The 15,463-nt window shown below is 45.9% G+C and overlaps 1 protein-coding gene across 1 annotated transcript; it reads right to left on the reverse strand.

Moving 5' to 3' along the window:
• Nucleotides 1–12,250: 12,250 nt before the first annotated feature.
• On the reverse strand, nucleotides 12,251–14,223 carry LOC136544255 (ribonuclease 2-like). The gene is made up of 5 exons (XM_066536479.1): nucleotides 14,037–14,223; nucleotides 12,959–13,050; nucleotides 12,752–12,805; nucleotides 12,450–12,555; nucleotides 12,251–12,324 (listed from the first exon to the last, which is right to left on the reverse strand). Exons 1-5 carry the CDS (start codon nucleotides 14,221–14,223, stop codon nucleotides 12,251–12,253), a joined length of 513 nt encoding a protein of 170 aa, XP_066392576.1.
• Between the last annotated feature and the right edge of the window lie 1,240 nt (nucleotides 14,224–15,463).

A 15,463-nucleotide genomic window follows, 5' to 3' on the forward strand; every position in this document is an offset into this window, starting at 1 on the left:
ACTGCCGGGTAGCCAGCAGTTTCACCGCGCGCCAAAATTTGGCTTTAGTCCCGGATTGGGCCTTCAACTGGGACTAGAGGTCTTTTAGTCCCGGTTGGTCCACGTCCTCGACTCCGGCGCGCCCGGCGGCGCCCACATCCTCGTCCTCCGTCGGCCGACCAGCGTCCTTGTCCTTGGCTCTGGCGCGCGCCCGGCTCGCGCCCTCTTCTCTAGAGCGCGCGGTGGGCCCTCGTCCTCGTCTCCCCAGCGCGCGTAGCGGCGCTCTCATCCTCGTCCTCCGGTGGCCGGTCGACCTGGCCCTCGTCCTCGGCTCCGGCGTGCTCGACGCCCTCGTCCTCCTCTCCGGTGCGCGCGACTGCTCCATCGCCCTCCTTGTCTCTAGCCTCGCCCTCATCTCCGACAGTGCCTTCGTCTCTGGCCTCGACATCGTCTCCGCCGGCACCTTCTTCGTCTCCGCCGCGGCCTCAACCTTCGTCTGCTGCCAGGTGGTAATACTCGTTGCCAACCCCTTGTCATCTCTTCGTGCTGTGTGAAACCAGGCTTGGAAAGATGCTGAATTTTGATACATAGGGTTTATTGATGTGAATTTTGGTATATACAGACTTATAAAAAATGACTTTAGTGATATACATATATGAATTTTGATGTATTGATGTGTTATGCATTTTGATATATTGACTTTAGTGATATGAATTTTGATATATAAGATTTATTGATGCGAATTTTGATATATATATATATATATATATATATATATATATATATATATATATATATATATATATAATTGACTTCAGTGACATACATTTATGAATTTTGATATATTAACTTTAGTGTTTATGCATTTTGGTATATGATAAATATTGACTACACAGTGATTTGAATTTTGATATATAGGGTTTAGTTATGTGAATTTTGATATTTGTAGACTTATGAAAAAAAATTGACTTTAGTGATATGTATTTTTGTGTATGAAAAATATTGTCTCCAGTGATAAGATTTTTGATATATTGACTTTAGTGAGAAGAGATGGCTGGACGTAGTCATCTCCCTCCGCCGAAAGTCATAGGTTTCAGCGGCTATGTAAAGTGGATGGGATTCGATCGAGTGTTGTCAGATGTACCGTTTAATCATCCAAGCATAGTAAGCAACTATATATGTTTCCAATAAATTAATGTGTCAAATACGCTTGTATAAATATATTTTCTTTTATATATATGTGTGTGTGTGTGATTCTTAAATGTACCGTAGGTAATTGACCCAATCATTTGGCTTAAAGAGACACTCTCAAATTTTGAGGTTCAAGAAGTGGTTGTTCAAACCTTTCATGTAGATAATGGCCCATTAATCTAATGTCGAATTAGCTTTTCCATCGCCACTAGGATGGGTAGAGGTGTTGTACAAATCTCAGAGATGGGAATAAAGGCACCCCAGCAAACTGTTGCACAAAAATATGCTATCATTGCATGTGTAACTAAGCTTGCGAATATTGGGTACACCTTGCCTACACTATCCTCTGTGCTGATACAAACTATAAATGCGGACATGCATCATGATGTTGAGGGCTTTTGTGCAAGCATTGGTCGGAACAACCGAAATGATGTGGTAAAGTCGAAGTCGAACTCATAGCTTATATCTGGATTTGTTGTTATATGCTGCAAAGCTTGGTTCTCATAACTTTTTTTCTGCCAACACTTACAGGTTGAGGACTATGACTTAACCTACAAAAGGTGTAGTTTTGAAGCTATTCTAAACCAGACAATGTATCAATTGGGTTATGATCGGAAATATGCTCATGAATGACCAACACTCGCTACGGAAGGATTTCAGGCAAAACTGCTTGCGACTAAGAGGGAAGACCCATGACTTCTCGAGCACCGTTAAACGTCGTTAGTAGACCATGTGCTCGTAGTTGTGAAGCAAGCGAGAGTGCACTAATTAATGCGTTGGTCTTCATCAATGATATTTTTGGATACCACATCGGTGACCTAAACTTCACCGAAATGAAAATACGAGAAAGTCAACTTCATTAGGTAGTAGTGGTGACATACTATGTTTGCATGAACTTTGGGAAGTACTTGGACATGTAGTGTGCAGTGACTTGGTTTAAATTTATTATGGTTTGTATGAAATTTGATTGTGGGATGGATGATCATTGTAATATACATCTTACTTAATTAGTTCCACTCTTAGTATGTGCGTACAATATTCAATGCAAAGAAACTGTAAAAGAAAAGAAAAGAAAAGAAAAAAAGAGACATTCAGTCCCGGTTGATATGGAGGTGTAATACGTGGCTGCGCCTGGAGCCCAGGCTGGAGCCGTCTTTACTTCCGTTTGGTATTACCAACCGGGACTAGAAGTCACAAATCAATCCCGGTTGAGGGGACCGGGACTAAAGCCAGGCCTTTAGTTCCGGATTGGCAAAACCAGAACTAGAGTGGGTTTCCAAACTGGGACTGAAACCGACTCCTGCACCAGTGAAGGTCGTTCTTAATTCATAGCAAAAGCTATGTAATTAGAAAAGATAAAGCGATGTATAACTTCGAACGGATGGAGTATACACCAAGGTCAGCGATTACAAGGCACAGGCTATGAAGGCCACAATTTTGCTAGCGGTGAACCTTCTTGTGGCTCCACTGGTGTCACCACCTGAAGTTGCAGCCAAATTATGGCTTCAAAAAAAAAAAGTGATGTGTTGAAGAAGAAACATGTTTCTAAAGTTTTATAAGTTTTTTTTTTTCGAAAAGTGCCACCTTGGGCCTGGCCGAGGCCATAGTGTGGGGAGAGCTGGGGTTCGAACCCCGGACCGTCAGGTCCACCCTTGGAGACTTTGCCAACTGCTCTAGGCACCCTTCCCAAGTTTCATAAGAATATCAAACCAAACGAACAGACAAGCATATTAGATGTACCATGAGGTTTATATGAAAGCAAGCTGATACTCCTAGGACAAGAAGACCTGCCCTGTTGTACCGTATCATATTCGTTGTCATTTTCTCCATTTTTGCAGTCCAGAGGCTGAAAGAAATAAGCGAGTGAAAAAAAAATGCTAGAAACTGAACAAACAGCGCGCTAAGATGCAAGACTTGCTAGAGGAACGAATAACCTTGAGATCCTTGTCGAAGCACAACCTGAGTTCCCGTAACGATCCTCGCTCACACAGCAACGAAGGAGACGCTCCAAAGGAGCTTCTGATAGTGGCAACTAGGTCAGTCACCAGATACTTGCCACCATCATCTGCGCCTACGCTGATCTTGCTACCGTACTTGGCAGCATAGCCTGACGCACAATGCGAAGTCAGCAACAAGCCAACACACTTATCATCATTATTCGTCAGCTAAATGTGCCAAACAAGATGTGAACAAAATGCTAGTACGTAATATCAGTCAGGTCAGAAGTGCCATGAGTGTGCATGTATCTGGATTGCGGCGTTGCTTACTGTGACGTTATAGTTAGAGTACAGGTACAGTGCCGTAGAGAAATAGCTGTACTTGTCCTGTATCACTGGGTACGAGCATGCCCCGTGCTTTTCTGCAAGCAGAAAACTGAACATTACTGATACGAAATTTCAGTGGCATTGATGCTACGAATCGAAGTGGGTCGTTTAAGCGGGTATGCGGTATGCGGGTATGTTACTTGAGGATGAGGCAGATGACGGTATGCGGGTGATGTGGCGACAGAAGAGTGGTAATGAGGCCAGAGATAGAAGTACTGTTCGGTTGGCTGGTTCGTGAAGAAGTACTGCTGGCTGGTTTGTGTGAGAGAAAAATAATGTTCCAACTGAAAATTTACGATCGTTTATGACAAGCCACAGCCAAACGAACAGAGAGAATAGCAGGGATAGAGGAACAGAGAATTAGAGCATCTCCAACAATTCGTTAAAAAAAATTACTGCCAAAAAACTTGTCTACCCAACTGGCAAAACCAATTGGGTCAAAAAGAACACATGTACTCCAAAAATTCCAGAGCTTTAGTAACCAAAAGAAATCAAATTTGTGCCACGTCATCTTTTCTTTCCAGATCCGACGTTCTCTCACGCGCCCCCACTAAACAACGACGTTGACTCCTGTCGCTGCCCGCTGCTAGGCTCAGCCAGCAGCCCCCCCTGAGAGTGATTTTGCTTTGTATTTACTATAGAAAAAACGTGATTTTGACATTTGTTCTAAATCTCTATTGATTAGCCCCCCCCCCCCCCCCCCCCCCCCCCCCGAGGTGCTCATCTTGGCTTCGCTAATGCAGCCAGCCCTGATCAGCATCCAGGGGTGTGAGGATCGATTTTCCCTATCGAAACGGGCACCAAAGCGTCGATTGGGAAGGCCGAACGATGGTGTAAATCGGAGGAATTGATTGGGACTTCTGCGCCACATGGAAAGTTTGGGAAAAGAGATTGGAAATTCTTGGAGACCCTTTTTTATCTTGGCCAAAAACTAGGTTTGGGAAGGGTTTTAGGGAGTTGTTGGAAACTGTCTCAGAGAGTTAGGGAAAGGGCAAAGTTATTCTTATGGTAGGATGTGCAGGTGCTAGTCTCTCATACTCTAGTTAGGACCTCAAGTCTACCTTAGTCTTCGTTTGACAAGTGGATAATCTTTTTTTTTTTGGCGAAACTAAGTCCTGGAGGGCATGTGGCCGTCGGATCAACATAAATCGAGTTAGACCATAATGCTCTCAGACTAAGTGATTCGCTCTAAAATATCTAGAGGCAAATAGGGAATGTGTCAAAACCTCTAAATAAGAGAGGGGATGTCCCAATCCTTCTCACTTCTTGAGCATTTTCATTTCTCGTATTCCCCTCTCCTAAGGTTTGCTCATTAGGTCCACAGAAAAATCTTTGATCTGTGTAAGCTTAGATTTTTTAGTTAGGAATGGAGGAAAACAACTATAGTAACAGTGGCAGATTAGTGGTGCAAACGATACTCAGGTGCTACTTAAGCTTGACTAAGGGTTCGACTTTCAATAGGTACTTTTCCTACGTAGTTTATTCTTAACTGAAATAATTCATAAATAACTGTGATTCTGTATGAATGGTCTTAACATAATTAGCAGACACAAATATGAACTATTTAAGAACTGAGGTGTTGGCTGATTACATCATCGACGACAACTTAGGAAGTTAGGATGTGTTGGTGACCCGTAATAATTCATAAATAACTGTGATTCTGTATGAATGGTCTTAACATAATTAGCAGCCACAAATATGAACTATTTAAGAACTGAGCTGTTGGCTTATTACGTCATCGATGAGCACTTAGGAAGTTAGGAAGTATTGGTGACGCGTATCCTGTGGTTGTGGTGCTTGGTGCAGTTGATATGGTTATGGAAGGGAATTGAGAGGGGCTCTCCAGGCTGGGGAAACAAATAGGAGAATGGGTGAGGAGACTAAAGGCTAAATCAGTTCTTGGTTTAACTAATTGCTTATACAAATCAGAGGCTGGCAAAAATCCCAGAGTGAAAAGTGTGATTTCGTTCTTGGTATGAGTCACTCAATATCCTTTTTTAGCATATGCCATCATGCTTGGTTTAACTAATTCCTGTATTTTGGATGCAGGCAGCAGTGAGGTGATGGTTGGCCTACATGATGGTATAGTGAGAATGCGCCCTTGGGATAAAAGAAAGATTACCATACCCACCTCTATGCGGTTAGGCATCAAATAAGAAAATTATATTATTCCACTTGCTTTTATTTTTTTCTTGCTTTTATGCTACTGACATTTGCTATTGTTTTGTAATCATGAAGGTAGAGCGGTGTGCGAAGTAACACTTGTGAAGATACATTGATGTCATGCCAGAGGTTTGTAAAATTTGAAGCATGCTGCGTTTTGTTTTGTTTGTTACGTAGCCCTCTACCATCCACTGCCTGATCAAGCGGTTGTGTTTGATCTTATGGTTCTCACTTCTCAGGAAAGATACTGAGGTACAAGAAGATCGGTGGTAATATGGCAAGCCATCACAACTTAAGTCAATCACCTTTCACATATTGGGGAGATCAGACTACAGCACTGCTCCAAGATGTTCGTGCAGATTGCTCCATTCTATGCTTGTTTTAGGCCTGTTGGCAAAAAGTGCTCCTATTGTAGATAACTAGATATGCTAGTGGAAGCCCACGGTACCTCAAGATATGTTTTGCTACGTCATGTCCTTTGATAAAGTGATCATGGTTGTTTTGTAGATCTACACATGATGGAAATGATCCCCGAAAAGGACCCGCGTCGTCCGTGTGTGGCGACTCGGGGGGAAACCACCGCCGCCGCCGAAGGCCCCTTGGGGCCGCCACTCCGGCCGCTGTCGCCGCCCCCCTCCGGCTTGCGGTGGCGGCGGCCCGCGGCTCTACTGCCCAAAAAGGTCGCTGCCGCAATTTCCTCGCCCCTCCCACCTCCTCCTCTCCCCTCCCTTCTCCCTCCTCGTGCTTCCCTTTCCTCACACCGGCGGCTCCGATCTAGCTCATGGTGGGCCTGTGCCGGCCGGATCTGGCGGGCGGATGACCTGTGCTGGCTGGATCTAGCGACCGGGTGACCTGGCGTCCGTTCCCCGCGCGTGCTCGGTCAAGCGGCGGCTGGTCGTCTAAGGCCCGGCGCCAGACGGTCGAGGCCAGTGGTCGTGTTCGGCCAGCGTACCCCGGTGAGCCTCCCACCCCAACCCCTTTGCTTCCTCTTCCGCATCGTCTCCAGTACTTTGGGTTTGCCGGTGGGGCGATTAAAGGTTCTCTAGTCGCAGATCCGCCACGGCGGCAGCCGGCCCTCCATAGTCGATGAGATCCCCAACGCAGTGTGCCGCTATCCGACGCGGCCCCGTGATGGTGTTGGCGCCCCTGGCACCATCGCGGTGCTCTCGAGCGGTGGAGTACTAGTGTGGGGGCTCAGGGACCTAGGGCGCCGGCATGGCGCCGGCCGCCACATCCCCCTGGTCAGTGGAACCCACCCAGCGTGGAGCTCCACGACCCGACACGGACACGTGCTGGTGCAACCTCCACCTGGCACGACCTCAACCTTGTAGGTGCTCCCGAGCGGCGGAGCCCCTTCACGACCATCTACTAGAGCTACTCTGCGGTGTGGCGTTTCTTCTACATGTGCGTGTGCAAAGCTCTAGTCACGTAGTTTGGCCGTGGGCTTGCCGGCGGCGGGGCTGCGTGGCCTTGGACGTTCTTCTTCGCGTACATGCATGGTTGAAAGGTCCTAATGGCTAGAGGGGGAGGTGAATAGCATATTAAAATTTTATACAACAACACTTAGCAACCCGGTTAGACAAATATGAGGCGAAGCGAGTGTTGCGCTAGCCTACTAAAAATGCAAACCACCTACCACAATTCTAGTTTATATAATCTCTATCCACACAATGGCTATGTCACTATACTAAGTTAGTGTGCTCTCAAAGGCTAACTAAAGAGCCACACTAACCAAACTAACAAGCTCTCACGACTAGCTACACTAAAGAGCTTGACAATTAGTTTATGGTAATGTAGAGAGAGAGAGCAAGATAGATATACCGCCGAGTCGAGGAATGAACCAATCAATCACAAGAATGAATACCAATAAAGACCAATCACCTCGAAATCAAATGATGACATAATGATTTTTTACCGAGGTTCACTTGCTTGCCGACAAGCTAGTCCTCGTTGTGGCGATTCACTCACTTGGAGGTTCACGCACTAATTGGCATCACACGCCAAACCCTCAATAGGGTGTCGCACAACCAACACAAGATGAGGATCACACAAGCCACGAGCAATTTACTAGAGTACCTTTTGGCTCTCCACTAGGGAAAGGTCAAGAACCCCTCATAATCACCACGATCGGAGCCAAAGACAATCACCAACCTCTGCTCGATGATCCTCGCTGCTTCAATCCGACTAGGTGGCGGCAACCACCAAGAGTAACAAGATAATCCCGCAGCGAAACACGAACACCAAGTGCCTCTAGATGCAATCACTCAAACAATGCACTTAGATTCTCTCCCAATCTCACAAAGATGATGAATCAATGATGGAGATGAGTGGAAGGGCTTTGGCTAAGCTCACAAGGTTGCTATATCAATGCAAATGGCCAAGATAGTGAGCTAGAGCTGGCCAAACGATATTTATAAACACCCCCAAACAATAAAGTTGTTGGCTCAATTATTGGGCTGACCGTGGGACGACCGGACGTGCTAGTCGTGTGCACCGGACGCATCCAGTGTGGCGACCGGATGTGTCCGGTCACTGCGTCCGGTCACAACCTGACCGCCACGTGTCCCTTTCAAATTGTTTAGCCATTCGCGTCCAACGGCTATCTCTGTGTAATCGAACGTGCTATTAAGAAAATGACCGGACGCGGGAGATGCAGTGTCTGGTCAAGTCTAAAGAGCTCCCAGAGCCGCTCTGGGCCGACCGGACGTGTTCGGTCACACCGGACCAGACGCTCCCAGCATCCGATCAATTATTGCGTTGAAAACCTGAGACTTGCTGGTTCACACCGGACGCGTCCGGTCTCTGCGTCTGATCGAGTCCAAAGAGCTCCCAGAGCCGCTCAACTGCGACCGAACGCGTCCGGTGTGGCCGACCAGACGCACCCCTACGTCCAGTCCTCTCTGGACTAACACCCACGCTCCACGTCACCTCGATCGGACACTAAACAGTGATTGCTCAGCGTCCGATCACTGCTACGACCTAGAGTCTGGTCACCTCGTCAACTCTGCCACGCCTGGCCAGAATACCGAACGCGTCTGGTATGGATATCGGATGCGTCCGGTCACGTCAGGAACATTGCCACCTGAGACAATACCGGACGCATCCGGTATGCATATCGAACGCGTCCGGTCACCTCGTGACCAGCGCATTCAACTTATTTTCAACTCTATCTTCTTTACCCTTGTTTAAATGTGCCAGCCACCAAGTGTATCACCTTGTTTAAATGTGCCAGCCACCAAGTGTATCACCTTGTGCACATGTGTTAGCATATTTTTCACAAAATATTTTCATGGGTGTTAGCACTCCAATAGATCCTAAATGCATATGCAATGAGTTAGAGCATCTAGTGGCACTTTGATAACCGCATTTCGATATGAGTTTCACCCCTCTTAATAGTACGGCTATCGATCCTAAATGTGGTCACACTCACTAAATGTCTCAACCAACGAAACAAAAAAGCTCCTGTCAAGTTTCACCTTTGCCTTGAGCTTTTTAATTTTCTCTTTCTTCTTCTCCAAGTCCAAGCATTTGATCATCACCATGTCATCACCATCATCATGTCATGATCTTCATTTACTTCATCACTTGGAGTAGTGCTACCTATCTCATAATTACTTTGATAAACTAGGTTAGCACTTAGGGTTTCATCAATTCACCAAAACCAAACTAGAGTTTTCAACGGTGCGTGCGATTTGGCCGTGGGCCGGGTGAGCCGGCGGTGGGGCTGCATGTCCGCGGGTGCCTTCCCCTGCGCCGATTGTCGAGGAGGGCAGAGAGTCGTCTCCGCAGTGCGACGGCGAGGGTTCTGGGCGAAAGCTCAGCTCAGCTCTTGGCTAGGCCAGCGACGAGGGATGCCATCAGGCGGAACATCCTTGTTGAAGGCGTCGCTGAAGAACCCCCTGTTGCCTCCTCTCCTTGGTCGGCTGTGCCGATGCGGTTCTCCTAGGCACTGGAATCGGGCGAAAGCCTTGCTAAGCTACTGCTTGGCGGACGATGATTGCATCTACATGTCATTCACCTCCCTGGAGGCATCGTCGAAGAGCTCCTATGCCTTGATGTTGTAGTTCTTTATCCCTTTTGTGTATTTGTGGTTGTGCCACCGTTTGCCCTTGCACTAGGGTAGGTGTACACAAATGTCTTGTAAATCTTGCGGGCTATTTTGGGTCAATATATAAATATAAATCAGGTGGGGAACGCCTCCCCCCGTTGAAATTAAAAAAACAAATGATGGAAATGTAATATATAAATGAGTTTCCTCTTGAAAAAAAGGGAATCAATTAGCCAATAGAGAAGGCAGCTGTAAATGATTATTGACTAATCTATGCACCTACAAAAATGTGACCTATGCCTACTCGATGTCTAACTCTAGGCAACCATAATTTGACGCCATAGACTCAATGGGAATGTTCTTGCAGCTTTCTCCAAGTGCTTAAGAAATAAGATCATAGTCATATAGCATACTTCCTTAATAAAGGAGTAGCAGAAAAACAAAGCAATTGCTTTTCTCACGCTAAAACCACGTATTGGCATACTTCCCATCATCCCTTAAGTATTTAAAAGGTTCTTAAAATGCACATGTGATGTGGCAAACCATAATACAAGTTCATCCCAATTTTGTAGTATCGTTCCAGGCTCCCAGTTATCTGCATTTGCCCTTGCCCAACAGCACAAGCATGCCACATATGTGACGGGAGATGCTATTGAAGAAGGAAAGGCTTGAAGAACTTATATTTGTGCTTTATCAAGGAATATGATGTTAGTGGCGGCCGACATTTAAATGTGACACATTTCGTCGAACACTAGGATGAGTGCATTAGAGCGGAGCTCTAGGATGCAAGTGAGAGTGTAATGCAGAGAGGCACGTCCTTCCAACGACAGTCCCATTTGGCACTGCACCCTCAATTTTGCCTTCCAACGCCGCTCGTTGGCATTGTGTTCAACCATGAGTGCGTGAAAAAATGGGGATCTTGTCTAGCCTAGAAGGGAGGAAAACTAGCGACCTCGATCATGCATGCAATGCAAGGTGCCAAGGTGCAGCACGGGCCCTGGACCGTGGACCGCTTGTCACTGCTAAACCTAAGCTGACCAGACCCTGTTAGGTTGAGATTTTATGTTGGGAACCCTCGGGTTCCCTTTTTGAGTTGGGAACAGGATCGATTTTTGACCTAATGGGTAGCCTGACATCTCGAGGACTAAACATTTATTTTTCAGCATAGATCTCCAATACCCTTTATGTATGTTTTTCCTCCATTATTACGGGAAAACAGTTGTATGCTTTTTTCCTCATATATATGAACTATGTACATGTAGTGTTTGAGACTACTGTGATTAATAGTGGCAAATTAATCTAAAATGTGTTGTGTGTGTGCATATGGACTATGGAGAAATGAGATTAGAGACATGAATGTGGAACCTTTTGTTTTTCACATAGTTATAAATAGTCGCGTGCCACTATAATATTGTCAATTATTCTGTTATTGCAATTAAGGATGCTTTAGCTCATATACAACTATCTGAGCCACACAAAAAATTTAGCGAGACCCAAACCCTGACACAGAAAAATATTCATTCTCTACTCTACAAACTATAATATATGCTCATTATTGTATTCTTTACTTAATAAATGAAGTAATGAACCATAAAAATATTGAGTTGTTTATATTGTTGAATGTCGTATCAACATGAATATTGGCTATACCCATGAGAATACGAATTGACTGAGTGACTGAAATAATAGACATTTACGTATGTTCTCCTAGAGCCATGGGCATGTATTTGAGTATTTGTCCATAAAATTTCCTTAGTTCCATATTTTTTTTCATAATCGTTTAAGAATTTTTCATATTTTCAACAAAATTGCTAATCGAATAACTTATTCTATATCCTACTATGAATTTGTTTAGCTTCGGCAGAAAGCCACCACTAAATAACTTTGCTTCTTGTTATTGAAACCTTGGTTTTTCATTAGACCAAGGGGTGCGGTGGGCTTGGGCTAATTTTTTTGGATTTGGCTTTTAAAGCCCAAACTGAATATGACCTAACCCAAGATTTGATCGGGTCACCTTTAAGTCTGGTCGGGGGTTAGAGCATCTCCGAGAACATTTGTAAATCTCACTCTCTAAATCATCATTTAGAAAGTCATTTATATAAAAATCGTTTTCTATATCTTTTTACTCTCCAACATTTTTTCTATATCTCGTGTGCACTCTAGAGAGTCACTCTTGTCTTCTATTTTTTGCTAGCATCCGGAATAGAAGAAGGCTATATTTGAATAACCATTTAGAGAAGTTGTTAGAGGACAATTTTTCACCAAAATATCTATCCTTAGCATTTAGAAATGATACAAAGAGTCTCTGGGAGATGCTCTTAGACTCAGGGTGATTCGTCAGCCAAATCTACAACTAGTTGCTAGTCCAAATAGTAACTAGTCCTAGTTGATGCTAAAAAGTACGATGCCTTGACAGTGGTTACCACAATAAACTTTTGCGTATATCACGACATGCTCCACGTATGTCTAACAAAAGCTATGTTACTAGAAAAAGTCAAATCGACGTATATTTTCGAACGGATGGAGCATACACCAAGGTCAGCGATTACAAGGCGCAGGCGATGAAGGCCACAACTTTGTTAGCGGTGAACCTTCTCGTGGCGCCGCTGGTGTCACCACCTGAAATTGCAGAAAAAAAAAATTAAGGCTTCAAAAAAAAAAGGTGATGTGTTGAAGAAGAGACATGTTCCGCAATTTTCATAATAATATCAAACTTAACGAACAAACATGCATATTAGATGTACCGTGAGGTTTATATGAAGGCAAGCTGATACGCCTAGGACAAGAAGACCTGCCCTGTTCTACCGTAGCATATTCGCTGTCATTTTCTCCATTTTTGCAGTCCAGAGGCTGAAAGAAATAAACGAGTGAAAAAAAAGGGCTAGAAACTAAACAAACAGCTAAGATGCACGACTTGCCAGAGGAATGAATGACCTTGAGATCCTTGTCGAAGCACAACCTGAGTTCCCGTAACGATCCTCGCTCACAGATGAACAAAGGAACCGCTCCAAAGGAGCTTCTGATAGTGACAACAAAGGTCAGTTACCAGACAGTCGCCACCATCATCTGCGCCTACGCTGTTCTTGCTTGCCAGCGTAGCCTGACGCACAACACCATGCGAAGTCAGTAACACTATCATCATTATTCATCAGCTAAATGTGCCAAACAAGATGTGAACAAAACGCTATGGTACGTATCAGTCAGATCAGAAGTGCCATGAGTGTGCATGGATCTGGATTGCGGCGTTGCTTACTGTGACGTTGTAGTTAGAGTACAGGTGCAGTGCCGTAGAGAAATAGCTGTATTCGTCCTGTATCACCGGGTACGAGCATGTCCCGTGCTTTTCTGTAATCAGAAAAACTGGACATTACTGATACGAAACTTCAGTGGCATTGATGCTACAAATGGAAGTGGATCATTTGAGCAACTGGATGCAGATTAATTACCCCACTGAAGAAACGCAGCAACCGGCCGTGCGCGCCCATGACATGCATTACATTACAGGATGGTGGGATCTTGTGAGCCCATGAAACGCAACTGAACAAGCCTGAAACGAAGCAAGAGGAGAACTGGTTTCGGGTCCGCTGTTTACCTCATGGGCCCAAAGAGATCCATGGCCCCCGGAGCAGAGAGACGGTGAGCTGCAGTATAGCGAGGGCCAGTACTCGTGAAGCTCCGTCGTGAGGTTTGAGACCTGGCAGGGACACAACAGTACTACAGCGTTTACGGATGCCGTGTTCTGTCAATCAGATGTGACTTCGGCTTAGCGGTTACTAGGGCCGCGTTTAGTTCGCCTGAATCCGCCGCCGCCGGAATTTCCAGTACTGTAGATGCACTGTATCGTTTTGTTTTTATTTGATAATAATTGTCCAATCGTTGACTAATTAGGCTCAAAACGTTCGTCTCGCAAAGTACAACTAAACTGTGCAATTAGTTTTTGATTTCGTCAACATTTAGTACTCCATGCATGTACCGCAAATTTGATATGACGAGGAATTTTCTTTTTATATAGTGTCAAAGTTGGGAGTTTTGGTGGAAATAAACATGGCCTAGCAATCTAGCAGACCTTTGCCACGTCGAAATCTGGGTTGTTGCAGCAAGTTGGTCCGTCCCATCTGGGATAGCAAGAAACGTGTTGATGGACACATCGGATGGATGGAACGGAGCATGCAGAGCACTCTGCAATTCTAGTGGTAAACGAGAGAAGAAAAGAAAAGAAACGAAACGAATTGTGAACCATCGGATAGGATCAGAGCTGCCGAGTTGCAAAGAAGAATGCAGCAAACATGCATTTCGATCAGTGCCCTGGATGAACTTGATGCACGAGGTACTGGTTTCCGAATACACAGGAAGGTGTACTGACCGGCAGCGAGCATTGGACGAGCAGCATGGGCCGGCGGCACTGCTCCGGCAGACGGTGCCCGGCCACTGCAGCGCCAGCACGAAGTAGTCGAAGCCCGGCCGCGTGGAGGCAGACGGGGAGGCGAGCAGGGACGCCAACAGCAGCAGAAGGATCATCGTCGTTCTCCCTCCGTTCAGGCGGTGGCACTCAGTCAGATGCGTGTACTCTGACGCTACATTTGTTATGGCCCTGAGATGCTGCAGCCTGCAGCGACGATCATGGAGAGAGTTCCACCGGAAGTCTGGAACGTCGTAGCAGGGTTCGGTTCTACCGTTCTAGACTAGAAGGCGCCTGAGTCAGTTAGTGCGGTGCGCCGCGTGCGGTTAGCTTGGATCGATCGGCTGCAGTCCGATCGTCGGTTAAGTTCCGCTCGCTCCATCTCGGGGCTCAGGCCCTGATGCTTCTATGAACTTCTTCAATCGTCAGACTATGCGTGAGATACAGTAAAGTGCATCTCCTACCTCCAGCTCTCTCCCAAGGGGGAAAAAAAAAAGGCCTGGAATGGGACCCAGACTCCAACGGGCCGTGTAGTCAAAGCGTCAACGCACGGCATGTCCGCGTGTTTCCTGGCATATGTCTGCGTGTTAAAGCCGCGCCTGCTGCCGTGCGCACTGGATTATTATTATATATATTAATACAAACAAGAGGAGAAAAAAAGGGCCAAAGCCCGTACTCCTGCAGCAGAGAAGCTGGGGCCCACCGAACGATCACACCCCGTTCGCTAGTATAAAATTTGGTTGAAACTAGCTGAAAAATACTGTTTCGGCTAAATTATTATGAGAGAAAAATACTATTGTAGCTAAAAAAAAAGTCGAACAAACTATTTTTAAGGGAACGGGGCTATATCTCACACGGTGCTGTAGCCATAGTGCAGGCCTGCAGCCGAACGTTGGTCAAAGAAGCCGTATGCTCTCTCCAGTTTTCCACAGCCCTTCTGCTGCTTTTCCTCCGGTCACACCCCCATTTCACACTGGAGTACTGTAGGGGTAGCAATTAATCAGCGAGTTGCCGTACCATTACCGTCAAGTTTAGCATGGGGATAATGGCCTGTCGGCAGTTTCGGTACTTCCAGTGACGGAGTGACCCCATCCTCGTGTGAGTACGCGTGCGTGCAGCTGCAGGCTGCAGACCGTGCATCGAGCACGAGGAATCTGAGGAGGTGACGCTGACGGGTGAGGCTGAGGCGAGCCACAGGAGGACACTGGGCACTAGCACTAGCAGACTGCAGACATGCAGCTTTGCCGTGTTCTTTGCTCGGCTTTGCTGCCACCACATTAGCCAAAGTGTCAGTAGTCCTGCTAATCTTAACAAACCCTGTTTAGGCTGTCTTAACTAAGGTAATAAATAGCGGATTGA

The sequence above is a fragment of the Miscanthus floridulus genome, chromosome 3 (assembly GCF_019320115.1).
Source record: "Miscanthus floridulus cultivar M001 chromosome 3, ASM1932011v1, whole genome shotgun sequence".
In the NCBI taxonomy this organism is placed as follows: domain Eukaryota; kingdom Viridiplantae; phylum Streptophyta; class Magnoliopsida; order Poales; family Poaceae; genus Miscanthus; species Miscanthus floridulus.